The sequence below is a fragment of the Sinohyriopsis cumingii genome, chromosome 5 (genome assembly GCF_028554795.1).
Source record: "Sinohyriopsis cumingii isolate HCF-2022 chromosome 5, ASM2855479v2, whole genome shotgun sequence".
NCBI classification, from domain to species: domain Eukaryota; kingdom Metazoa; phylum Mollusca; class Bivalvia; order Unionida; family Unionidae; genus Sinohyriopsis; species Sinohyriopsis cumingii.
In genome coordinates, this window is record NC_142965.1 from 151,648,369 (window position 1) to 151,675,964 (window position 27,596).

At 32.0% G+C, this 27,596-nt stretch overlaps 1 protein-coding gene across 1 annotated transcript; it reads left to right on the forward strand.

Annotated features, from left to right (window-relative positions):
- Positions 1-9,090: 9,090 nt before the first annotated feature.
- On the forward strand, positions 9,091-26,703 carry LOC149800470 (zinc metalloproteinase nas-13-like). Its single transcript, XM_089960099.1, has 13 exons — positions 9,091-9,300; positions 9,912-10,059; positions 11,079-11,178; positions 11,700-11,797; positions 12,739-12,859; positions 14,669-14,738; positions 15,217-15,420; positions 16,290-16,425; positions 18,903-19,073; positions 19,742-19,867; positions 21,149-21,274; positions 22,684-22,809; positions 25,428-26,703. The coding sequence occupies exons 1-13, from the start codon at positions 9,265-9,267 to the stop codon at positions 25,430-25,432; spliced, it is 1,467 nt and encodes a 488-aa protein (XP_089816225.1). The 5' UTR covers positions 9,091-9,264; the 3' UTR covers positions 25,433-26,703.
- Positions 26,704-27,596: the final 893 nt, after the last annotated feature.

Consider the following 27,596-nt stretch of genomic DNA (forward strand, 5'->3'; position numbering starts at 1 on the left):
ACATACAAACACGTTCACCATTGTGTAAAGGTAATTATTTTCCTTTAAAGAAATTCGAGTCATGACTAGAGTTAAGTATTTATTTCTGATTTTTAAATACCATCTTTCAAATCTTCCGTATGAAACCTTGCTATCACCACCGGACTACTGGTTAGCTTTCAAGCTCATCCAACTCTAACACTTTGTTCCAGATACCAGGCTAGACATGAAAAGATACAATATGTTTAATTTAATTATAGAAAACAGTAAGATCTAGGTAGATAAAGTTAAAATGTGTTAGATATGGTGATTTCAAAATAACATGAATGGTTGCAAGTATGGGGAAGAATATTAAACGTGGAAGAGTTGAACTCAGAAATGTTAGGCAATTACCATGTATTAAAGCGATAGATTCATCCTAAAATATGAGGTTTCTAGAAGCATATTTAGACATTTACAGGTTAAATAACTAATCAGGTAGACTATGTATCATGCAGTTAAAGGCAATGTTGGGGCGGTGAGGATTGATCATTGGTGTAAACATTAGTATATACCAGTATACAGGAAAGTCAAGTGACAATGTACTAAATTAGATAATATTACTATAAGCAATCTTATTTATGAGGGAAATAACAATTTTGAATATTGCAAGTGAATGTAGCCAAATATGGTCACACAGATCAACTGTAGGTATCAATAAATCCTATATCATCAACTAAATGTGTAATTCTGGTCCCCAAAACTTGTAAACAAGGATGGAAATTTGCATATTTGGGACATATACAATGTACTTGTTAAGATCAAATGTGTAAACACAATTCATATAATCTGTTTGAACATTTATAGTGTATTGTTAAGAGTGTTGGTTGCCAATTATTAAGCTCATTGATTCAATGGCTTCAGATATCAGCTGATGCTTCATTACCACACTCTGTCAAAGTACTAAATTGAAATATGTTACCGTACATAGGCATATTCGCTATGAATATAACATTTTGGGATATTTTCAGGGCACACAGCCAGAAATGGGCTTTACAAATTCACTACACGTACAATATCAGCCTATATGATGTACTGAATGTGAACTTTTGAACCCAAACATTCTAAAATGTATGGATATGTGCTCATTTGCGATATGTAACCATGTTAAGATCCGTTGTACAAAGTTAAACTCAAATAATCTGTTTGAATATTTCTTATGTAATCTTTAGAGTGTCAGTTTACAAATATTATTAGTAAGTAATAATGCATAAAGTAAGATGGATCATTATAATTCTCATAACATTACATAGGCCACAGTGCCTCACTACAGCAATTATCTTAACGAAACTAAACAATAAAAGGGAATGCATTTTGCGTTAACCTTACATAATTTTGCTGCTTTACTACATCCAATTGTAAATATATGTGGGGAATTCATATTTTATCCGTTTGATGTGTATTTAGTCCTCAGACCGTTTGAAATGATTTAGTAGAGAACATTTTTAGGTTCTAGTATAAAGTTTTCATCTCTGTCCTCTCACTAAATACCTTATAACTATGTTTATAAACAATTACTGAAGGCTGTACAAGCATATATGTGCTACTCAGGAAGTGACCCCATGAAAAACACATAAATTAACGGCTTAGACCTCTAAGATATAGTCTGCATGGCCAATATAAAATATAATTTTGTCTTCGTGTATTTTAAATGAAGGTCTCATTTTGACTTACAAAGATATTTTCTCTGACAAAATGTGAGAAATATCAACCATTTGAACTTGTAAATGTTGTAGGAATATATACATGCTGCTAACATTTGATATCATTCCAGAAAATATTGTATATGTGCATTTTAGGGGTAAATATTTATAAAAAATTATAATTTCTTTAAAATAACAATTCATTTTTCACTCTGAATGTTTTTTATATTTTCAAAGTTAAGATTCAAAATATATTCAAAAATGTGAATTTATATTAATATCAAGATTTTATTCCAATTTAAACTTTACTCCAATACTGCTCTGGCAGGACATAGAACACAATTAATTTTGCTATATTTTCTTTATATTCGTTTCTCAGTACTGACCTTTACACTGTGACAATCAATGCGAATCATGTTATTCCAAAATGCCTTCAACGATGACTTCACGGAGAAGTTTTATTCAAGGGTTGAAATGCATTTTTTTGATAAGCTGGACTGTCAACACAGCACCATGTAAACAGAAGACATATTTCACTTCCGGATCATCACCAAGGCATTATTACTCACTGTGCACTGTCGCCGAAATACATACAGGCAACAATACCCTGAGTTCATATTCTGGAGAATAAACACTTACCTTTAAATTCCTACCAAAATTGCATAAATAAAACTCTTGTAACACCACGAAAATGAAAGAGGAAACAATGTTGTAAAAATAGACATGAACTATATTCCTGGGTACTGAATTGGAAGTACTAACTGTGACTCGATTCCTGACAGCTTTGCTGACCAAGTGCGCTCCTATTTTCACGTGATGTTTATCTGACCTCCATTCGAATTAAAGCGTGGGGTATTTGACCTAAATAGTAGTTCACTTGACCTTAACAATCGGCGTTGGTTTATGAAAGAGATTCCTAAAACGATGTACAAATGCTCTTTACTATAATGATAGCCAGACACTAAATTAAAGAATTCAAAATATAATTGAAACGTATTCTTGTGCTCACAAGAAAAATAAATGCATGAATAAATATAAGAAAATAAAACTGAATGCTCTTGAACTGTCACTTTTTATAATGAAAGGTAAACTGACATAACATCATTTCTTTTTGGATTCAATTAACTTTACGAAACATTTTAAAAGATACGGCTGACCTTGATATGCTTACAACATTGGTTTGCTTAGATCAAACTGTCTTTCAAAGTGTCTGTAATATAATTCAGACTCATTGATATCAAAGATGTGTGGTCAATCAAAACACCTCCATTAAACATAGATCACAAAATAACGTATTATTTAGAAATAAGCGTAAATGGCACACAATCCAAATTGCACATGCTAACACGAATGGACAGGCCAAAAACGGATGAGAGATGGGTGAGCAAACGCGGTTCATTATTATGAATCTAAAAATATTTTAATCAGCCTAGCTTAAACTTCAGCCCTCAGCCATAACGAAGTTTCGGCCTACAGCTTTGCCTCTAAGCCACATGTATTATACGGGTTAGGGTGCAATCAGTAAAATAAGACACATACAAATAGAGTCACCCATAAGGAAGAACTAGAAGGAAAACAACTCCGCATTATTGACGACGTGAGTGGTCTAAAAAACCCAAGTGGTTAAGAATTTTGGACTCGAGAACAATACTGGTCCTTCGATAATCGTGACATTGTCAATATGTCGTTGTCCATAATTCCTTCAAATATCTTATAACAGTTCCCGAATAATAGTACAACTCAAATAATAAGCAGTTTCTTGTTCCATTGAACATTGTTTCCTCTCAAAAAATATATTAGTGCAACATAAAACACGTCTGCAGACTTACAACTGGAACACAATATGTGTGACTGACTCCAAACAGCGGAATGAATTTGATTGTTTAATTACATCATTATAAACACCATAAATTGTGACTGTTTTACGGAGAAGTACCGAATAGTCACTTAACAACCTCAATACATATTCGTGTATTCATTTAACTGTTGTAATACATATAGATTTAACTGTTATTATATGTATCGATTTAAGTGATTTAATTAACATAATATGATTGATTAAGAAATTAAAATACGCAATCGTTTAACCACAAAAAACATTTTCAGTTAAATATTTTATCCATATCGATTCAACTGTGTATATTCATTCGACAACTACGATACGTATTCTGATATTCATTTACATGTTGATACGTGTTTTGTTGAATGATATACATTCATATGCAAAAAGAATAGTAAGTTCTAAAATTGAATATAGGAGTATAGCAACTGAGCGACGTAATTATTATGTCCCGCAATTCAATTTAACAATCTGAATGAATTCTAATGCAAATAAATGCAATGTATAAAATGCATGCTAATGTGAAAAATACTTATTCAGTATAAACAAATATTCAGTTCAATCAACTATGTTGTAAATGAAATGACGTGACATATTACGTATTAATGAAACTCTAAAAAGTGACAAAGGGATACATTAAATAAACTGCACATTACATAAAGCGATACTTTGAAATTTATATAGCATATTAAAGTTAACGTTTAAAAAACTATATTGTATAAAAATATACTTTTTACAAAATGCATATATCACATTGGTAGATTTTACAAAATAGCACATTAAGCAATAGTTGTTACAAATTACATAGCACATAAGGTAATAACTGTTAGAAATGGTTATATGTATTACAGCAGTTGTATTGTTTTCATGTGAAATAATACATTTTCCATTCCAATTACCATAACACAACTTATTTATTACAACAACTACACATAAATTAACAGATATTACATTGTAATGCATAATTATGCCACGTGACACGTTAATAGTAAATTATCCTACGTTTAATAAGTCATATGCATTAAACAAAATAATCACGTTAGGTTAATATTGAGTCAGTTGAAAATGCACGTAATGTTTATTCAGTATTTTGCGCTCTTTCAAGTATAAATATTATATAATGCTCTTTTCAAGCTCCCTGAACTAATAATTAACATATACACACACGGACACCACCCCACCCCACCCCATTTGAGTGCATAATTTTCTGATATCCGGTCTAAATGGTCAAGCCCATATTGTAAACCGTAACTATTTAAAGCAATGTCTCCAGATTGACTATACAGTTACGTCATTCACACAACAGTGAACCATTACTAAAATGCCTAGTTTAAAAATCGCCCTCCCACTCGAAATGCATAAATGTGCTAACACCTAATACCAGCGTGGAGCATTATGGGAGAAACGTGCGTTGATTTCGTACTTTCTCTACCATGGATGATATTTATATGCAGCCTCGCGTGCACCGGAAGCGTTACTGTTTCCTAGCCGATAGTGCACACACATTCGGGTTCTGCCAATTTATGTTAAAGTAATAGGTTGAAAGAGTTAGCAATATAAATGTTTATTAAATCGTTTTATACCATAACATTAAAACGTCTTCTGATACCTTGATAGTAATTTTTTTTTACAAACAAATCATCAAACAGAAAAGAAGAAAAAAGAACTGTACATAGTAAACACAAATTATAGTCACTGTTCACAATAAGTCAATGAAATTTATATCGGCTATTATGATGGCTTTCAAGACAAACAAACAAACAACATAAGAATTTTAGACATGACATGGACAACATAACTTCTGTAGACAATATTTCTTTTGAAAGAATTACTCTTGGATAACACGAAAAAGAAAATGTAAAGTATCGGCTTGCAATGTAAATTTACCTCCGTGCTATTTTTATCAGGCAGTTGATATTGTAATTAAACTCGCATCATTTTTAATTTGTTTAAAGTATTAGATTTTAATAGAATGAAATTTTTTTTACAACCCAGATAGCATGCATGATGCTGCCTGAAACGCAAAATGAAATATGTGACTGAAGATCCCAGACAATGACTAATGTGATGATGAGAAATAAACAGTTGAAGAAGAAGACGAATTAAGATCAAGACGAAGGAGAGAGAGAACGAGAATTATTTTAAGACCAAGCCATGTAGTTTGTCCCACTTACTATGTATGAGCATGGTATATTTAAGTACAGATCAAATATCGCATTTGATATAAGTTTGAAGTATTTCTTATTTAATCAAGTATTTCAAAGTCTTGTAACGAATGTCAACAAATAAAGTTAGACGATAAGATGCGAGGTCATATTAATGACATGATTGGTTTATAAAATAGTAAATTAAGTTTGAATATTGAAAAACGAATGTTGAAGATTTTGTGTTATCCTTCTTTTTACCTGCGCGCCATTTAGAGAGAGGGGTAGAACTATATATATATAATCACAAGCAATTATCACCTTTAGAAATCGTGATACCATCCTTATTTCTCTTATTTTTATGATCTATGGTGTAAAGCGGATTTAAAACTTCGCACCATCTAACCTTTAAGTACATGTCACGCTTCTGTACGACCTAATTGTCCTAAATGATAATTGGATATGATACGGAAGTTAATTGCCTGAAACTTAAGTATTAAGTCATTGATGATATAACATGACTTATATTGAGCTGTGCTTATTATGTTTTATCTCTTTCTTTAAATATCATATCCCTTATAGGGATTCTGACTGTGATGAAAATGTGCGATCTATCGGTCATCATATGATAAACTATTAACAAGGCGAGTTGCAAACTTAAAGTCTGTAGTCGTATTCAGACGCCCTATCCATCAGCAAGAAAAGTAGAAAATATACCCATATATTGAATGAGCCATACATTGATCCATCTCTCTAATTATTTAATCATTGACAAATTCACTCATGTTTCGCAAGTATGAAAATGATGTTCAACTATTTGTGAATATTCTGGCAAGATTCAATAAAAAAACTGTAAATTTTCAAACTTCGTAAATATTAGTGAGCGTTGAACGTCACATTTTTTTGTCGTGGTAAAATTAAATTCTGATGTCGATCTTGCTGTTAAAAATATGATATATATATATATATATATATATATATATATATATATATATATATATATATATATATATATATATATATATATATATATAACACGCAAACATATATGTCTATTTGAAATCTGAGACCATGTGGTTTTGGTCAGAGATCTAGGTGATAACTTCTAACCAGAAAGAGTCATGAAAAGATGGAAAGAAAATTCAAACGTGTTTAATGTTTTTTTATTGGTCATACATGTATGATTTATATTTATTTATTTATATATTTATTGACGCAATACGAATTATATATAAGTATATAATGATGATGAAAACTCTCATTTAAGAGACGGGAAAATAACTGCTGCCCAAAAGACAGCTGTAAATCTTGTCGCTAAAACAAAAATGGTATTAGAATGAAACCCTTTTACATTGGTTATTCATGTATTACATTCGTCTTAAGCCTCATGCAACCTTTACTGTCTAACACAAATTTATAGTTTTAGAGCGAACAAATGGGTACATTATAAAACAAAATTCAACCAATGGAACTTGTCCTTAAGGGTGTACATGTTGTACCTCGCTCTCTCTCTCTCTCTCTCTCTCTCTCTCTCTCTGATTTATGTTCGTACGTATGCATACATATAAGGATGGATGGATCTCTGCATATACGTATATATTCATGCATGTTCATATGCATGTACGTAGCTACATGCATGTGTATCTTATTCATACCGTCTGAGGGCCCAGAGTGGTCGGGTAGTCTAAAGCGCTCTCCGTTACTGATTACTGTGAGTATCTGAGAAAGCTTGCCAGTAGCTTCTATTCGGTCGGTAGTTCTTCCCGGGGTTTTCCCGGGTTCTTCCTCAGCCATTATTACTGGCCACCATGCATAGCTGAAAATGGCGTAAATCTCCACTACAAAATGGCGTTAAACTCCACTTCAAGAACTCGAACGCCATACCGTCTGTTTATCAAGCATTTTGCGTTAAAACACTGTAAAGTCAAGTAACCATTCAGAACACAAAGCTGATGTGAAATACCCATATATTATTCGCAAAATTAACATTATAACTTCACTTAGGACCAAGATTAGTCAAACGTCAACCCAGCTCTTTGGTATCAAGCGTTAAATTCAATTGCCAGCGTACATCAGCGTGTTTATTCAAATCAGAGCAAAACGTACCTAATTAAAATGGGCATTAGACAAAAATACTGTAAGATTTGACAAGGATTCGAACGTATCGTGTGCCACACACACATGCACACTTTATAAGCAGTTATGTAGCCAGTGCTATTATATTTTTACTTCTCGTATAAATGCAAACGTATCTTTTATAATACTCACTTTCATGAACTCTTCAGTCTCATGAAAGGATGAAAACGTCTCTGCTTCATCTTAATTTCCAAGTTAATTATATCGTTCTAACAGTACTTTTCTAGGATTCGTCAAATGTACGTGCATGACAATAATTTAGTACGCCCACCTGCAAAACGTTTTTACCACTTACGTCACGTACATAATTAAAACGTGGATTAGAATCAGTTGATCGAATCTCCTGATGTTACATGGGAATAAACGAACAACCGCAAAGAGAACATTCAACAAACATCTACCAAACATGTTGCGCTATTTTACTCTTAGTGAAAAAGACAAAACTACTTTTGCCCATTACATATGCGTACATAAAAATGCATTGCAACATATATAATATACCCAACGTATATTTATGTAAGAGGTCATACATTTAAGAGATTACACGTATGTGTGTATGTATGTATGTATGTATGTATGTATGTATGTATGTATGTATCTATGTGTGTGTGTGTATGTATGTATGTATGTATGTATGTATTTATGTATGTATGTATGTGTGTCTGTATGTATGTATATATGTATGCATGAATGTATGTGTTTATTACGGTTCGGTTCGACGAATACGAAGAATAACGATACGTCAAAAATTAAGGAAAGAAGAGAGAAAAATTGGATGGCTTAAATATCCAGCAGTTTCAAAATTATTTGCATTAAAAAAGTATTTAGTAGCATTCACTTCGTAACCATGATAAAATCACGCGTGATCTTATTTCACTACGTGATGGCAAGACTTTTACATATATACATACGTACATACATACATACGTACATACATACATATATACACATGCAGACATACATATGTATTGACTGGGGTATTTTGTTCGTTAAACACAATTAAATGATGGTCAAAAAAAAAGTGACTAACTGGGAAAAACGGAAATAGTTTCCTAAGTGTAACACCATATGTAGTTTCTATAAATCTATGGCATGATTATTTAGGGTACCGTTTAAAGAAAGTTGCACCATATTCTGCATGATTGCAAACAGAATTACTATCCGGATTCAAGTACGTGTTCATCAAACGGATGCGCATGAATCAGTATGGACAATAACATCCAATGGCGTCATCAAATGGGATTGATTCTGTGGTTAAATATCCTTTTACTCTGTGAATATAAAGCCAGGAAAATAGCGCAGACGGAATAATGAACCAAGAATCGAAAACGCTGCTAACTTCTAAATTGATAAGGAACAGATAATTGTCAACAGCGTCACAGGAGGACTGGTGTATAAACAAAGAGACACATAATAACGTACATATTACATTTCAGAAGAGACGAAGAGAACCAATTTATACCTTGGAAGTGTAATAACAGCCATGCACTTACAAGTTGCTGGATTTTTGTCTGTCTATGTAAGTATCATGCCATGATTAAATTTGTTGTGGTTATAGTACACAAATGTAATTTCTACAAACTAATTGAAAAATCATTAGCTGTTAGATACATTTCATTTTAATAGCTTGTTCTTTGACAATCTAATATAATAAATCATCAGACAGCAGACAGTTAATATATCATTTCAGAGTATTTATCTGGTACTTTGTCAATCCTGTGACGTGAACTCTGTTGTCAATAAATCTGACGTGATGTGCTTTATCAATTATTGTATCTTACACTTCATACTTCACGACAACACAACTTGATCAGCAAAGACACACATGTTTGTTGTATTATATTTGCTTCTAAATTTAAAATTACAACATTTATTTTCAGTCATCTAATTAATAGTCAACATGATATTAAAAATACAGATAAACTTTGATTCTTTATTCTTGTACAAATAAAGATTTGAACTTATTTACTATCATATATATTCAGACTTTTCCTCCATGATAATTGTTTCGTAATTATGTTTAGACTAGTGTTTCTTTCTTATTACGTTGTTTTATGTCATTGATGTTGATTGTTGAAATCTTTAAAGTTTGTTGTATTGCATTGGTGCTGATTGTTGATATCCTATTAGGTTGTTCTATGGTATTGGTGCAATGGGCAGAACATAACAGAGGAATTACAGAAGGACAACATTACCTATCCAAACATGTTTGGACGAGAATCTCCGACAAACAAAACCATGGATCAGCTCATTATGGAAGCTATGGGAGGCCTCAAAGGTTGGTAACAAGCATATAAATTATAATTTATACTTACTTAAATGTATCACAATCAATCGTACAGTGGTAGGGCTCAGAAGACAGTGTTATTACAATTCAGTCAAATGGCGTATATTTACTTTATATCTATTACAACATTTGGTGTATCCGAAATGTCCCAGTCCGATAACTGTCTCGAAGTAAACATGCCCAACAACAAAAATACAACAACAAAAACACACATAATAGAAACAATATTAAGTTTTGCTCATGTTTATAGACGATAGTTTCGAAACAAAGTTTCACTTAATGAAAATGCATTTAACATTTTTTAATGATTGAACAGAAAAAAACAAAAGCTACGTGATGTAGATAAGAAATTTAATATTAATTTTGTATATAGCTACACGATCGGATGAGTTCAATTTGTTAATGTATCAATCGTGAAGACAGAAATTCGCCTAACCAACAAGCATATCACCAATTAAATAGACACTTACCCCATGATAATTGTTGTGAATATTTCAGTATTTACTGAACGTTGCTTGCAAACTCATGACAATGATCCTGTATTCTTATAAACGGAGTGATTGTTTATACCTTTGTCAGTAATGATATTGGCCGGCAGCATCAGCATGCTTCAGGGTTTAACTTGCATAGAACGACAAGCATATGTTCAACGCAGCATTAAATTAGGGTACTCAATTTATAATCATTGCTTCACCAGTTTGATTGTCATTTGTTGCAAGATTCGAAATTAAAATAATTTAGATAATCGATAAGACCATCCAAGTTGTAGGACCCACATTTAAAACAGTAACATATTAAACGAATCTAATATGTCTCTCTTTATCTAATTAAAATTGCATCTATGACCATCTGGTAATAAGATATGATCGAGAGAAGAATCACAGTGTGTGTGATCAAGAGAAGAATAACAATGTGTGTCATCGAGAGAAGAATAACAGTGGTTGTGATAGAGAGAAGAATAACAGCATTGAATTTAACAATTTAATTTATATGGTTTAATTTTTTTATAGATACCATCAATATAAAAAGTATGCATGATGGCATCCTTATGGAGCTGGACATGTTATTGTCCAAACAACAATACTACAGTCTTTATAAACAACCGAACAGGTATGTTAAATGTCGGGGGAAGTCCAAATGTTCGAATTTCGTGTTAATTGAAGGCGATTCTCTGACAACAACAAGAATTAACAACGTTTGCCTTCATATCTTCGCTACCATCTTTCTTCTTCCTTATTCTCATCTGCTACATCTTCTTCTTTATGTTGAAATCTGTTTCGAAACAGCTAAACTTCCTTAAAAAATTGGCAGAAAAATAAAATCTATGGATGGGCAACCATATGTGTATTGGATATATTTTCCATAAAGTCTGGCGAATTAAGTTGAAAGTTATATATCTGTCATGAATATCAATGTGAATTTTGAATTAATGATTAAATATGAATAAATATCTACTCTACCAGTTTATTTATATGAGCTTTCCACTTGAAAAATACGCTGCAATGTTTTTTTAAAAACATTTAAACAATAGTTCTCTAAATTTTTGGTTAGGTTTAAGTCGGAAAATACATTATCACCCATTTGTCTCTCTCTCTCTTCTTCTCATTTTATAGATGTATAATTTCTTGCAGCAATACACAGATTCGAAAAAAGCGTAAAGCTATTCGCAATCCAATCTTACGTTGGACAAACGGAGTAATTCCATATCGTTTCCACCCGAGACATTTCAGTAAGTTAACGTAGATGTAAAGAAGAAGCATGCATTATATATATATATATATATATATATATATATATATATATATATATATATATATATATATATATATATTAAGAGAAATGATATATGCCTCAAAAGGTTTCCTAATTAGCTATACTATTTTTCTTCTACACTGTTCGATGAAATAATTGTTCGTATACCAGTGTAAATGTTCTTTCTATTTGGGACGGGTGACTTATGAAGCAATAAGACTACCGAAGCGTGTTCGCACAAGTTGTCATATTTCCGTTAATGTTTGTATCAATCTTTACCGGTTCATACACAATCCTTAGAGGATGACAAAAGAAAAACACGTAATACATTTTGCTTACTCAGACCCACACAATAACATAAATAAAGCAGACAAAGACAAGAGAGTTACGGAAATAGAATAACTCAGACACACAGTAGAGGATTTAAGACAATGAGGACTAACGGAAACAAGCAACATAAGGAGAGATAGCAACGGAAATACGACCTCTGAGGCACATAAAGTAACGGAAATCAGACAACTTTAGGAACAGAGCGTTACGGATATAAGGCATTTCAAGCCCACACAGTATAAAAGGGCAACTCATGTCCACGTTGTAGAGGATATAAGATGAGATCGAAATAGTTTCCGATTAAGTTTAGAAATAACAAAAGCAAACGTTACATAACAATATCTGGTAGAAATTAAAGTATCTTCAAGGCTATATAAAGAATAGAATTTCACATGCATGCTGATTGTATATATAAAAAGATAGTACATACTTGTTGTGCAACATATTTTGCCACTAACAAAAAGTGATTACACTGGTGTCATACAATTTCGTATTTAGTTAATATCCATACAAGATTGTCCACATATCATTTCAATAGCCAAGGGACACTTACACATTTGTACACTGTACACATTGTATTTTTTATAGATCAGAGAGATCAGGACATGGTCCGGCAGGCTATGACGGAATGGGAGCGTAACACTTGTCTCCAATTTAGAGAGGCCACGTCTTCTGACATCAATTTTATCAGTTTCATTGACGGACAAGGGTAAGTTTTTCCAGTTCGAACCTGGCAACTCGGAACTGAATATTTGGGCATTTGCTATTGAACTCATTCAATTTTGAATGTGGATCACAGGCATACATTCTTATCCGTAGAGATTTTTAAATTCAGATATTTCGCACCTTTTATTTCCTCTTTTGGATATGTTTGATCTAGACCAATCCATGTTAGTTTAGCAGTTGTACTTAATCACTGGGTGTGTGTATATATATATATATATATATATATATATATATATATATATATATATATATATATATATATATATATATATATATATATATATATATACAGATAGATAGATATATAGATATATATGTGTGTGTGTGTGTGTGTATATGTGTGTATCAAGGCCGTTCTTTCAGCATGGATTATAAACTTTCAAAACACCCTCTCTTTTTATTAGATTATGATACGAAAGGACACTAAATATTGCCATATGGGTTTACAAGCCTGAAGAGGGAGAGTCCAAATACCTCAAGAAGTACTCATCGGTCGTCAGTTGCTTCACATCGGGTTGAATGTAAATCCAATTGTATAGGGGAATCTTTATTACTTATTTGTTGGAAACCAGGCATTGTTATCTGTGGGTGAAATATACACATGTAAAATTAAAACCGCATACTTAATACTTCATCATTTATCGAAGATAAAACATGACATTACTTCTTTCTTTATAATTTTCGAAGATAAATATCCTGTTCGGATGGCAGACATTATGTGTGTGTGTGTGTGTGTGTGTGTGTTTGAGTGTTTGTGTATGTGTGTGTGGTGTTTCGATAAAAGTAATAAAGCCAGGTTTCTATCGAAAGTGGAAACCTTAAACTTTTAAATATTTAGCCCGAAAAAATCAAACCAGAAGAAGTTTGCTTTATGATAAATTTGATTTGAATTCACATGGATTTTCAAATGTTTATTGAGCCAAGATGAAAAAATTAAGAAATAAGTGAAGCAAGGGCCACGACTTCGTTAAAGACTGCTATATAACAGAATAAAGGGAAATTCTAACTTTACTTTTTTTGGCAAAGCCTCGTGGACAAAAAATAATTTTAGCCCATGAAGTCCTCGAAACGTTATTTAGCATAATCTAACATTAAAGGCAATGTTCCAAGTCAATACATGAGCAAATCTCCATATTTCCTTTTTGATGAAAACATTGAAATGGAATTTGTTAAAGGTCCGTTTGAAATTAAGTACAAGATGTAATTTCAATTCGTCGCGTGCTGAGAGGAAACGCCATTGAAAGGCAACAGTGAAGGTTAGAAAGGGGCCGTAACTTTAGCATCACCTATGTCCTGATAAGCATAAGCACCATATCAAGTCTTATTTCAGTCCATTAAAAGCTTCAAACATTTTTGAGCAGAAACTATTTTGTGACGGATGTGACGCTACTCGGCGGAATGAGACAGTTGGACTTACGAATGCATACTCTACCCTTTCATATGGCTCGAACAGAAAACATTAAATGCGCAAAAGGATGAATTATATAATAGACATTAGTCTTGGAAATCAGATATTCATAATTTAACAAAAATCAGTATTCTAATATAAGAATTACTCTCCTTAACAGGTTTTGAAACAACGAGAATTTGTAATTTCTGGGTGTAGTAGTAATTAATGGAAAGAGCAAAACCATCAGCCCTTCAACTGCTTCTACAAAACAATAGTTTGCGATGTTCAGTAAACTTTGAGTATTGATATGCACAGTAAATGTCACGGTGTTTGCAATATCCAGTATATTTCTGCCTTCCAGGAAAATACAGCTACTCATTACTCTTTTCCTATTCTTTCCAGATGCTTCTCAAGTTTGGGAATGGTGGGTGGAGAGCAGGTGGTTTCCTTGAACTCAGCCGGATGTAGATATGTATGTACCAGTTATTATGTTTTAACACACGTATGAACTCACACACACCGGACAGAAATACCTTATTCATGTCGAATTGTTTTCTGCTGTAGGATGGTCCCAATCTGACAAGTGAGATGTCCACATAATTTACACTGCAGATTTGTCAATATAGGGTACAGAATGTCGGACTATGAGCCTTTGAAATGATTTCAGATAAAACATTATGAGAGAGAAATTTTCATTGAGGTAAATAGTTAACAAATGGCAGTTTTGAATACGCTTTATCTGATATACCATTATGTAATTTCAACATCAACATATCTTTATGAAAAGTGAGTAATGCAACAGTCGAGTATTATATAAAACTTCTTGACATGAACGTAACGTATAAAATCGTTATGAAACAAACTATATGTATATGCAGATTGGAGAGTGAACATTAGCTTAAAGGAAGAGAGACTCATAATAATAGTTAGTATATATCTTTAATATACAGAGAGGATTGTACTTACACGAGATTGGGCATGCGATTGGTCTTGTGCACGAACACAACCGACCGGACAGGGACGAGTATGTTGAGATCATTTGGGAGAACGTGCGCCCCAGTCTGTTGGACCAGTTCACCAAGTACACATCACAGGACGTTGACCAGATGAATGTCCCCTACGATTACTCTTCTGTAATGCATTACGGTGTCACCGTAAGTTGTTACTTTGATAATATTCTCATTGACTCTCCTTGATCTTGTCTTCTTTGTATGATGTATATATGTGTGTAAATAGGTATACGAATATGCATAAAAGCACACACGCAAACACACACACACACTCACACATACACAACAACATTAAACATATTTAAAGAAAGGAAATTTGTTATCGTGTTGAAGTGCATGGCAAAAACATTGGACTATTTAAAGAAAGGTAACAAACATTTGTACAAGACTTTGTTTTCTCTGGTCTAGTGTATAGAAAATTAATATATAACCTCTATTCTACTTATTACGATGATTATAGACACATCGACGTCCCATACAGATACATATGTTATATTTTTTTGTCTAAGATATATCTCATTATTCCAGTTAGCGTTAAAAAACTGAATAAAACCATTTCTAGTTTTAAATAATGTAACCATCTGTCTGTTTCTTGGGTTTTCTGTTGTCGATGATCTAGTTAGGAACATATTTCTTCCGATCATTCGTCTGCTATGCTTCTTCACACCGCGATAACACCACGGCTGACTGTCATCTTGATAGAAATATGATAGTAGAGGCCAACATGTTGTATCGATGTATGAAGAATTCAAGTAAAATGGCGGACAGATGATCGCCATCTTTATTTCTTTTCTATTTTCTTTCTCAACTTATCAACACCGAGTTCATATGATACTGATATAATATGGGACATACACCTTTTGTCTGTGTCAGAACAAAGTGCAGTTGAATGTACTTACATTATATCATCCCTAAGATGGGAAATACAACGTTTGTTTGTGTCAGATATACATCTTTTACTTGTGTCAGAACACAGTCGGGTAGAATGTATTTACATTATATCATGCTTTCAGGATTTCTCCAAGAGTCGAGGGTTGAAAACAATGCGTGTCAAGTACCCAGGAAATGAGGCTAGCATAGGACAAGTGCACATGAAAGAACTGTCATACACAGATGTAGAAATCGTAAACAAAATGTACAGTTGTCACGGTAAGTACTGATTTTTTTGGTTCTAGAGTTTGGTATATAATGCGATTAAAAGGTTTAAACTTTACTGAGCTGATGACTTTTATTAAAAATACAATGATCACATTAAACAATGGCATACGTTGTACTTCAAAATGTAACGAATTTATTTCAAACATGTAAAATGTAAAGCATACAGTCGAGGTTGTGAGTCAATTGATCTTAAACGTTTTGAAAGAAACATTTCTACTAAATACTACTGTTTAAGACTTTCATATTTTTCCTTATGTTCTTTTGTATCTTTTTGGATATCAAAACGAATCTTTACTAATATCCAGGATAATACTACATTGTCTTTAAACCCTATACAACAATCGATGCATACATGCATCTCAAATACCACGAAGCTGAGATTCCCACTCTCACGTGTTGAAAGTAGTATGTCGAAGACAATACACACACACACACACACACACACACACACACACACATATATATATATATATATATATATATATATATATATATATATATATATATATATATATATGGTAGGAGAGAGTGAGAGAGAGAGAGTGAGCAAATGTATGATCAATTCACCATTACATGACTTCAAACAAATGTGTTGAAGCAGTCAAAATAGTAAATTCACGCAATTGAGACCACCATCATTCTCTTACACAAACTACAAAGAAAAATATTAAACTATTGAATTAATAAAAATTCCAATTCCTTTTGAAGCAACTGATAAAATTAAGGGAATATATATATATATATATATATATATATATATATATATATATATATATATATATATATATATATATATATAGTATTTTTAATCTGTAGTGACGTACAATAAGCCATATATCGGCCGTGCAGGGTACATGTTGATGAAAATTAATTGGATCTTTTTAGTAGTATCCTACTGAACACTACGATTAGATCTATTTAAAATCTTCAGATTGTACCAACAGGAATAATGTTGAAATAGTCATTCAGGTATTACCCTATGGGCTTTGAGAGACACGGCACTTATTCAAATACTGTAGTATGTTATGAACCTTACTATACATTACTTCATTTGATAATTATTCTTAATAGGTGATAGTCATTCAATCACTTTACTATATAATTACCATTAATAGCATAGGCATCTCCATTACTTCTGTATATGAAGATCCTTACTATGAGATAGTAATTTAGTTTATTTAGTAAGTAATAACCCTTTTTAAAAGATATTCATTCCACGTCTTAAATTTATAATGACCCTTACTGGGAGATAATCATTACATTCCTTTACTATATAACTATCTTTACTAGGAGATAGTTATTCCATCCCATTAATATATACTAACCCTTACTATGAGATCGATATGACACGATTGCTCTCATAATTAGGAGGGAATTTATTCTTAAATTTATTATTTTAAACGTTGCTTCAAATCTCAAAAATACCTTTCAGACTTTCATTGTCCCTAATTGGTTATGCTTCACACATAGTTTAATTTTTCCGAATTGGTTATGCTTTACACATAGTGTCATGGTCTCTAACTGGTTATGCTACACACATAGTGTCATGGTCTCTAACTGGTTATGCTACACACATAGTGTTATGGTCTCTAACTGGTTATGCTACACACATAGTGTCGTGGTCTCTAACTGGTTATGCTACACACATAGTGTCATGGTCTCTAACTGGTTATGCTACACACATAGTGTCATGGTCTCTAGCTGGTTATGCTACACACATAGTGTCATGGTCTCTAACTGGTTATGCTACATACATAGTGTCATGGTCTCTAACTGGTTATGCTTCACACATAGTATCATGGTCTCTAACTGGTTATGCTACACACATAGTGTCATGGTCTCTAACTCGTTATGCTTCACACATAGTATCATGGTCTCTAACTGGTTATGCTACACACATAGTGTCATGGTCTTTAACTGGTTATGCTACACACATATTGTCATGGTCTCTAACTGGTTATGCTACACACATAGTGTCATGGTCTCTAATTGGTTATGCTTCACACATAGTGTCATGGTCTCTAACTGGCTATGCTACACACATAGTGTCATGGTCTCCAATTGGTTATGCTACACACATAGTGTCATGGTCTCTAACTGGTTATGCTACACACATAGTGTGTATAATATTAACATATAAACACTTTCACCATTGTGTAAAAGTTATTATTTTCCATTAAAGAAATTTGAGTCATGAATAGCAATAAGTATTAAGTTTTTATTTCTGATTTTAAAAAAAAAATGTATTTCATATCTTCAGGAAGTAATGACTTTATAATTTTAATCCACGAGTGAGGATAATGTCTGAGCAAACCAAATGATTTCAATCCTGGAACAAGCTTGTGTTTTGCCACTTTTTCTATCATGAACATGCTTCACTTTCTCCATTGGTTGGCCATTTAGTAAATTGAAGTATGTGTTGTTTGTGCATTGTGACAGGGTAACGGTTTTTGAAATTACTTTTGCAGCTGGTTGCCAAAACAAACACAATAATTCCATTGAGTGTGACCGTTGGGCTGTCGAAGGTGAATGCGAGGCTAATCCTCTGTGGATGATTCCAAATTGTCAAAAGTCGTGCCGTGCATGTGACAAACCAATACCCACAAAAGCGCCAGCCACAACTCCCGCTCCGGATAATGGTGTGTTAATTACGAAAGAATAATATCATTCTCTTAGGATTATAATTTATAAATTATAGAAACTATATGTGCACTGAAATTGTATTGAAATAATTCTTTAAAACTTAAGACGTCACGATGGATGATTTGTTATGACACTCTTTCAGGAAGTCCATTTCTTTATTGTGAATGATTTAACATATGTAATGCATTCTTTTTGTATCATATTTATATTAAATATTGCTCATGTTGGATCAAACGTGCTGAAATACAACTGTGCATCATTTTAAAGTGAACATAATAATAGTGCTAGCTATGTGAAACAAAAATTCAAATTGAAATAAATAACTATTTCGAGAAACTACTTACAAAAGTACGAATATTCATTTTTCCAAAGGCTAATGAATGAAACTATATTACCTATTTCCTGGCTCTATATTAAGATCGTTATTCGTATTGGCATTATGGAGTCATTGCCGTACCAAGGTGAAGCTGAACATACATACATACATACATACATAAATACATATATACATACATACATACATACATCACATAAATACATACAGATATTTGAAAAGAAGTAGGCATAGTTAATATCAATGTTAAACAACTTCATATAAAGTTCACTTATACAAAACGTTCCGTGCATATTACACGGGGATTGAAATGAACCTTCAACGTTTCAGGAAACTGTACAGACAAGTACGACGCATTGCAATGTCAACGCTGGGCTCTGGCAGGAGAATGTGACAAGAATCCAACATGGATGGTACCAAATTGCCAAAGAGCTTGTGGAAAATGTCCTTTATCCGGTAGGAAATTACTAGTACAAATAACGGTACTGAATGCCTTTCGGTCGGTACGATATTTTTTAATTTAGACTTGTTCTAACTTGTGCTGCATCCCCGTTTGATTTTCTTGTTAAATTGATATACTTATAGTTTCGAAAACTCGGACCATTTGACCAGTCACTCGAAGCCCTTTTGGAACAATCCTTTACCGCCCATTACTGATTAAATTGAAGTTTTCTGCGTTTAAGATCCGTATAACAGTCCTTGTGCATACGAATACATGTAAGACAATAATTCAGATACTGACGATTATGGGAATATTACCAGAGCGTTAAAGATTTTCGTCTTCAGCGACTTCTACCAAGTGGGTATCTTTAGAGTACCATCTCATATCTGCGTAGGTTCGAGTCTCGGGCTCGGCCAATGTGGAAACGTGAGAAAGATTGATTGTCAGTAGCTTCTCGTTGGTCCAGCGCCAACCCCAGTTCCGGATATTGTCGTGTTAATTACGAAACGATAACATCATTCTCTTAGGAATATAAGTAAAAAATTATAGAAACTATATGTTCAGTGAAATTTAATTGAATAATTTTTTTAACCTTACGACGTCACGATGGATGATTTGATATGACACTCTTTCATGAAGTACTCGTATTTAGTGTGAATGATTTAAAATGTGTAGTACATAAACTTGTATCATCTTTATAGTGAATAATGCTCATGTTGGCTCAGACGTGTTGAAAGACAACAGTGTATCATTTTAAAGTGGGCATAATAATTGTGATAGCTAAGGGAAACACATATTTAATTGGAAATTAAATAAATATTTCGAGAAACCACTGACATAAGTACGAATATTCATTTTTCCAAAGGCTAACCAATCATACTACATATATACATACATTCAACCGAAATCCGCCTGCAGTTTCGAACAGTTACCTTTAGGATAGGATTGTGAAAAAATTATCCCATCATTAATAGAAAGAGGTGAGATGTGTCAAAGTTAATGTTTCTAACAATAAATAAAAATACATTCTAATATGAATATTCTTATAAGAAAGTACATCCATCCTTATAAGAAAATATCGCTTCTCTTCATTTCTTTTTCACCATATTTGGGGTTAAATAAATTCAATAAAACCAAAGAAAAAGAATAAACCAAAAATTTAATTTAAAAAGTTGATGCAGTTAGTATTAATGTTATACAACTTAATAAAAAGGTCACCTATTCAAAACGTTTGGAATTTTATGATTATTTCACTCCATATTACACCGGGGTTTAATAAAACTTCCACTTTTCAGGAAACTGTACAAACAAGTACGACGAATTTCAATGTCAAAGCTGGGCTCGGGCAGGAGAATGTGACAAGAATCCAACATGGATGGTACCAAATTGCCAAAGATCTTGTGGAAAATGTTCTTTATCCGGTAGGAATTTACTATAATGCATGACCGGGCTTAATGCCATAGGGCTCGTACTATATTTTTACATTTCGACTTCTTCTAACTAGCCCTGTCCCCCCATTTGATTTTCCAGTTAAATTAATTTAATTATAGTATCGAAAATCCGGACCATTTGACCAGTCACTCGAAGCTCCTTTGGAACAATCCTTTACCGCCCATTACTGATTAAACTGAATTTTCTGCGTTTAAGATCCGTATAATAGTCCATGTGCGTACGAATACATGTAAGACATTTATTGAGATACTGACGATTATGCAAATATTACCCGAGCATTAAAGAGTTTCGTCTTCAGCGTCTTCTTCCAAGTGGGTATCTTGATAATACCGTCTCACATATGCGTAGGTTCGAGTCTCGGGCTCGGCCAATGTGAAAACGTGAGAAAAATTGCCAGTAGCTTCTCGTTGGTCCAGCCCTATACCCAGCTCCTGATATTGGTGTGTTAATTACGAAACAATAATATCGTTCTGTTTGGATTATACTTAATAAATTATAGAAACTATATGTTCAGTGAAATTTTATTGAATTAATTCGTTTAAACTTACGACATCACGATGGATGATTTGATATGATACTCTTTCATGAAGTATTCGTCCTTAGTGTGAATGATTTAAAAATGTAATACATAAACTTGTATCATCTTTATAGTGAATAATGCTCATGATTGATCAGAAGTGTTGAAAGACAACCTTGTTTCATTTTAAAGTGAACATAATAATAGTGCTAGCAATGGGAAACAATTATTTAATTTAAAGTGAAATAACTATTTCGAGAAACTATTGACAAAAGTACGAATATTCATTTTTCCAAGTGCTAACCAATCATACTATATCACTTATTTCCTGGCTCTATATTAAGATCGTTATTTCTATTGGCATTCTGGAGTCATTGTCGTATCAAGGTGAAGTTGAACATACATACATACATACATACATACATACATACATACATACATACATCCATATATATAATCGAAAACTAGGTGCAGTTTCGAACAGTTACCTTTAGAATAGGACTGTAAAAGAATGATCCTATCATGAATAGAAAAGGATTGAAGTGTCTAAGTTAATTTTAATTAGAATAATTAAAAATACTTTCTAGCATGGAGATTCTTAAAACAATGTGCATCAATTGTTGTCTTGTAAGAAAATATCGCTTGTATTGATGTCTTGTCCACCAGAGTTGGGGTTAAAATAAATTTAAAAAGACAAAAGAAAAAGAATAAAAAAAAACATGATTTAAAAAGACGTAGGCACAGTTAGTATTATTGTTACAGAATTTAATATAAAGGTCACTTATACAAAACGTTCCGAATTTTCTGAGTGTTGCACTACATATAACACAGAGGTTTTTAAAAAAACCTTTTACTTTTCAGGAAACTGTACAGACAAGTACGACGAATTTCAATGTCAAAGCTGGGCTCGGGCAGGAGAATGTGACAAGAATCCAACGTGGATGGTACCAAATTGTCGAAAATCTTGTGGAAAATGTCCTTTATCCGGTAGGAAATTACTAGAATGAATAACCGTACTTAATGCCAGTTGGCTCGTACTATATTTTTTAATTTCGACTTGTTCTAACTTGCCCTGTATCCCCGTTAGTTTTCCTGTTAAACTAATATACTTATAGTTTCGAAAACCCGGACTATTTGACCAGTCGATCGAAGCCCTTTTGGAACAATCCTTTACCGCCCATTACTGATTAAATTGAAGTTTTCTGCGTTTAAGATCCGTGTAACAGTCCTTGTGCATACGAATACATGCAAGACGATTATTCAGATGCTGACGATTATGCAAATATTACCCGAGCGTTAAAGAGTTTCGTCTTCAGCGACTTCTTTCAAGTGGGTATCTTGAAAGTACCATTTCACATATGCGTAGGCTCGAGTCTTGGGCTCGGCCAATGTGGAAACGTGAGAAAGATTGCCAATAACTTCTCGTAGGTCAGTGGTTCTTTCTCGGGTTTTCCAGTGTACATCCTCAACCATTCATACCGACCGACGTGTATAGACTATCGTGATGCAAATTGTGATTTAAACCTTATAACACCAACAACAATAACCTATATAGAAAAGACGTACTAATTTGGTTTCGAAGATTTCAAGTTGCATTGGAGTCAAAAACTTCATATGCCTCATTGCCTTTGTTCACAATTTTGCAGTCGCTGTTGTCAATAATATAAAACCACGTGTCTTAAATGAAAATACATGTGCTAAACTGTATTATGTATTGTAACCGAAATGTCTATATACGAATAGAACAGTATCAGTTGACATAGACATATGTTATTACATTTTGAGATACTGCTGTGTAAGATGAAAACGAATGAGAAGGTCATTAACTCTGCACTTTTACCTTGATAGTAAAATACGACTTCCACAACACTACGATTAATGTTTGACTTTTACTACCAAATTTCCACCTGTTTGAGAACTAACCGTTACTAGCGTCAATGCTCGTTTTTTTAAATCAGTCTTTAACGACAAGTCTTTCTTGTCTTTAACTTTAAAAAACCTCATCTTATTATTATTATTATTATTATTATTATTATTATCATTATTATTATTATTATTATTATTATTATTATTATTATTATTATTATTATCATTAGTATTATTATTGCTATTATTTTTATTATTTAAATATTTAAATTTAAATTTATTAATATGATTTAGATATATATTTTATACTATTTCATAACTATTGTATATTTATTTAAATTTTTATTTATTATTATTTAACTTATACAAAATTTAAAATTAAATTCTGAATTTAATTTTATATTATTTATAGCTATTATGTTATAATACATTCGTATTTTTTTTGAGTATTATAATTTTATAACATTTAAATAATTATTCTCATTAATGTTTTTATTTTATTATTTATTTATGTATTTTTATTATTAGTTCTTTTTATTATTATTATTATTAGCATTATCATTTTTAGTATTATTATTTGTTATTATTTATTATTATTATTATTATTATTATTATTATTACAAATGAATCTTCCGGCTTTCATTGTCAATGCCTATGCCCAGCTTGTTTTCAAATATTAACCTGCTATAATCAATTGTGGTTATACTAGAGATCATTTATGACCAAGCTAGCGTCACTTTTTTCTGCTTCGTGGAGTTGGTTTCGTTAATTTTAGGGTTTTCCTATATTGGCATATTGCATACTAAAACTTGATTAACATTCCACCAAAAGTACCCAGTTTATCCAACATCTTGATTTTGTAAAGAAAATATTCCATTTTTTAAATAGGTTGCATGAACTTATTCAATGACTTTGACTGTGATATCTGGACTGCAAGTCGTTAATGTGATAAAATGTTTTACTGTATCATATTTTTTGTATATTAATTTTAATTTTAATTTTGTACTAATTAAATTTCTACAATTAAAATAGTAATATATAAAATGTAATTTTACATTATTTTATAGTTATAATATTATAATATTTTTTTAATTTTATTTATCATTATTATTATAATGTAGTTAAATGTAAATAATTATTTCGATTATTATTTATTTTCATATTTATTTATTTATTTATTTATTTATTTATTTATTTATTTATTTATTTATTTATTTATTATTAGAATACATCAGTTTTGCGTAGATTCAGGAACATGATGTAGATGATCTGGGTATCGTTACTCGTTGCTTTGTTACTAGACACAATGCAATGTTTTAATTTAATTTGTGAAATATTTTTCTATATATATTGTCTTAAAAATATAAAACCCCACAACAAATTTCATTTAATCAAACCTACTTGGCATGCCGTTTGGTTAGCAATGGCCTGCAGTGCTAAATCATCATCGTGATGAGTTTAAGATTTTTGAAATTGAATACTTTTGTCTAGGCGATATATCAATATATTACTCAGTAACTGTTGAAACTTCATTTTTAAATTGGCAATTATATACCTTCTGCACACTTACTGCGTTTGAGTCTTAAATCGTTTTAAATCGTTAACATAATGTAGACCTTTATTTAGACAGCATTCAAGTGTGCATTAACATGGATTCAAATATTAAGAGTATTAATTTGAAGGTTTATTTTATTTAGACCATTTGACGTATCACCTATCTTGTTTTCTTTGCATTTCAGATTGATCCTACAATAATTCATTGTATCAGATTAATACTACAATAATACATGAGCAAAGTGTGACCAGTTTAGTCAGAATCCATTCTACACGAATGCCTACTGCGAATCAAATGACGTGTGCCCAGTATGTTGAAAGAAAAGCCAGACAGTAAACGAGGAAGACCTTGTGTTAATTAGAAGCAAGACCTTGAGCATTTTGTTTACTTTTAGATGAATCGTTGGCACATTTTTTGTGTTATCTGTAATCGCCATCTCATTATCTCATTATCTAGCAATTATTCCAATGAGCGGCAAATTATATTTTCTTTCTTCTTTCTGATGTGTTATGTTGTGAGCTATAGCATCTTTTAAATATTTATTACATCTTTATTAATTATTTTAAATCATGTGAGTCAAAAAATCGTGATCTACATTAAATTGGTTCTTCTTTAATATATTTTAGCTATATAGTTATATTTGTAAGTTTTCGGTGACTGCAAGAATTCTCTCACACTCAAAAATGAATAGAAACGAGGGACATGCAAAACTCAGAACTTTATTATATCCTAAGTTCTGGTAGAGATATGTTTTTTTGTTATAATCATTAAGGTTGTACTTTTTTCTTCATGTTTTCGCCGTGCGCGTTGTTCTTATGTTCATTTGTGACAATATGTGTGTCCGCATAAAGCTATGTATCATGAATACCACTGAAGACAGAAATTAAAAAATATAGTGATGGAGGTGTTTTAAAAATTGGTATTAAATTTCAGTACCATCGATGCATGTATTTGGGATTGGGAAATGGGGGTTGGAAGTGATTATCATTCGGGAATGATTTTGTTTATTTCGGTATCTTATTACACAGTAAAACAGATGGGTTATTTAGTGCCGAATATATGGAATGAAGTGCTCTGCTAAACAGCACACCACGGATGGCGATTTTGCTTTATCCGATGGTGGGATTCGAACCAACTTCCTTCCGTCGTGAGTCAGGCACGTCAACTACTGAATCATTGCGGTTTCTTATATTAGTTTTTTTATATTAGTTCTTTTGTTCGACATGCCGGATAACACTTTTGACCCATCCCGCATTGTCCATCCCGTGTGGACGAGACTTAAACCAGATAAATAACCGAACATGTGCAAATTTATATTTTTTGGATAAACGTGTGAGGAAATATTTTCGAATATATAAAATCAAAGATATCGCCAAAATTTGTGTTTAGCAGTATATTTTTTTCCTCTCTTTTTATATTTTTAAAAAAAATATTTTATTCATACTTGAATAAAGAACATATATTTAGTCTTGGATCCTTCCCGTTATTGTTTTGTCTTGCCAAAGTAACGTTCCAAGCCAATGTTTAAAGAGAACGTTTCATTGATAGAGCCCAAAAGTGAATCATTATTACTACGCACGTGACCAGAAAGTCCTGAAAATAATTAACGGACAAGAAATAATTGTAACAGCTATAGGTTATTATCCTGTTTCAAACTGATACCTAACATGAATTTAATCATACATGTATTTAATTACATTACAATTTATACCAAACATGCATTTAATTACATTATAATTTATACTAAACAGGTATTTAATTACATTACAATTTATACCAAACAGGTATTTAATTACATTAAAATTTATACCAAACAGGTATTTAATTACATTAAAATTTATACCAAACAGGTATTCAATTACAATAAAATTTATACCAAACAGGTATTTAATTATATTAAAATTTATACCAAACAGGTATTTATTTACATTAAAATTTATACCAAACAGGTATTTAATTACATTAAAACTTATACCAAACATGTATTTAATTACATTAAATGTAAACCAAACAGGTATTTAATTACATTAATCTGAGTTGAAGTATATTTTGGGTAGCGCTAATAATAATTACGCTCCCGCAAACAGCAGATGAAGTCTTCTTTAATCTCTCGTAAAGTATCGTTATTAATGAAATTGAGTGTCTATTTCTGTTCTGGAAATAAGAAAAGTAATTGTCTTTAAAATTCCTTTTACTTGACGTGTTTTTACAATTTTTTATTGCTGCAGATTCTGAAACATATTTCCATTTTTTTAAATCTACCACTGGTATCTGTAAGACATTGTTTCACCGTTTAATTGTAGAATGTTACATATTTTCTTGGTGAATTTTTTCACGGATGCCTTTTTTCGTG

Coding starts and splice junctions, on each gene's coding strand:
- LOC149800470 (XM_089960099.1), top strand. CDS start 9,265: ATGCACTTACAAGTTGCTGGATTTTTGTCTGTCTAT. Junction 15,421..16,289: donor TAATGCATTACGGTGTCACC/GTAAGTTGTTAC, acceptor TCATGCTTTCAG/GATTTCTCCAAGAGTCGAGG. Junction 19,868..21,148: donor TGGAAAATGTCCTTTATCCG/GTAGGAAATTAC, acceptor TCCACTTTTCAG/GAAACTGTACAAACAAGTAC.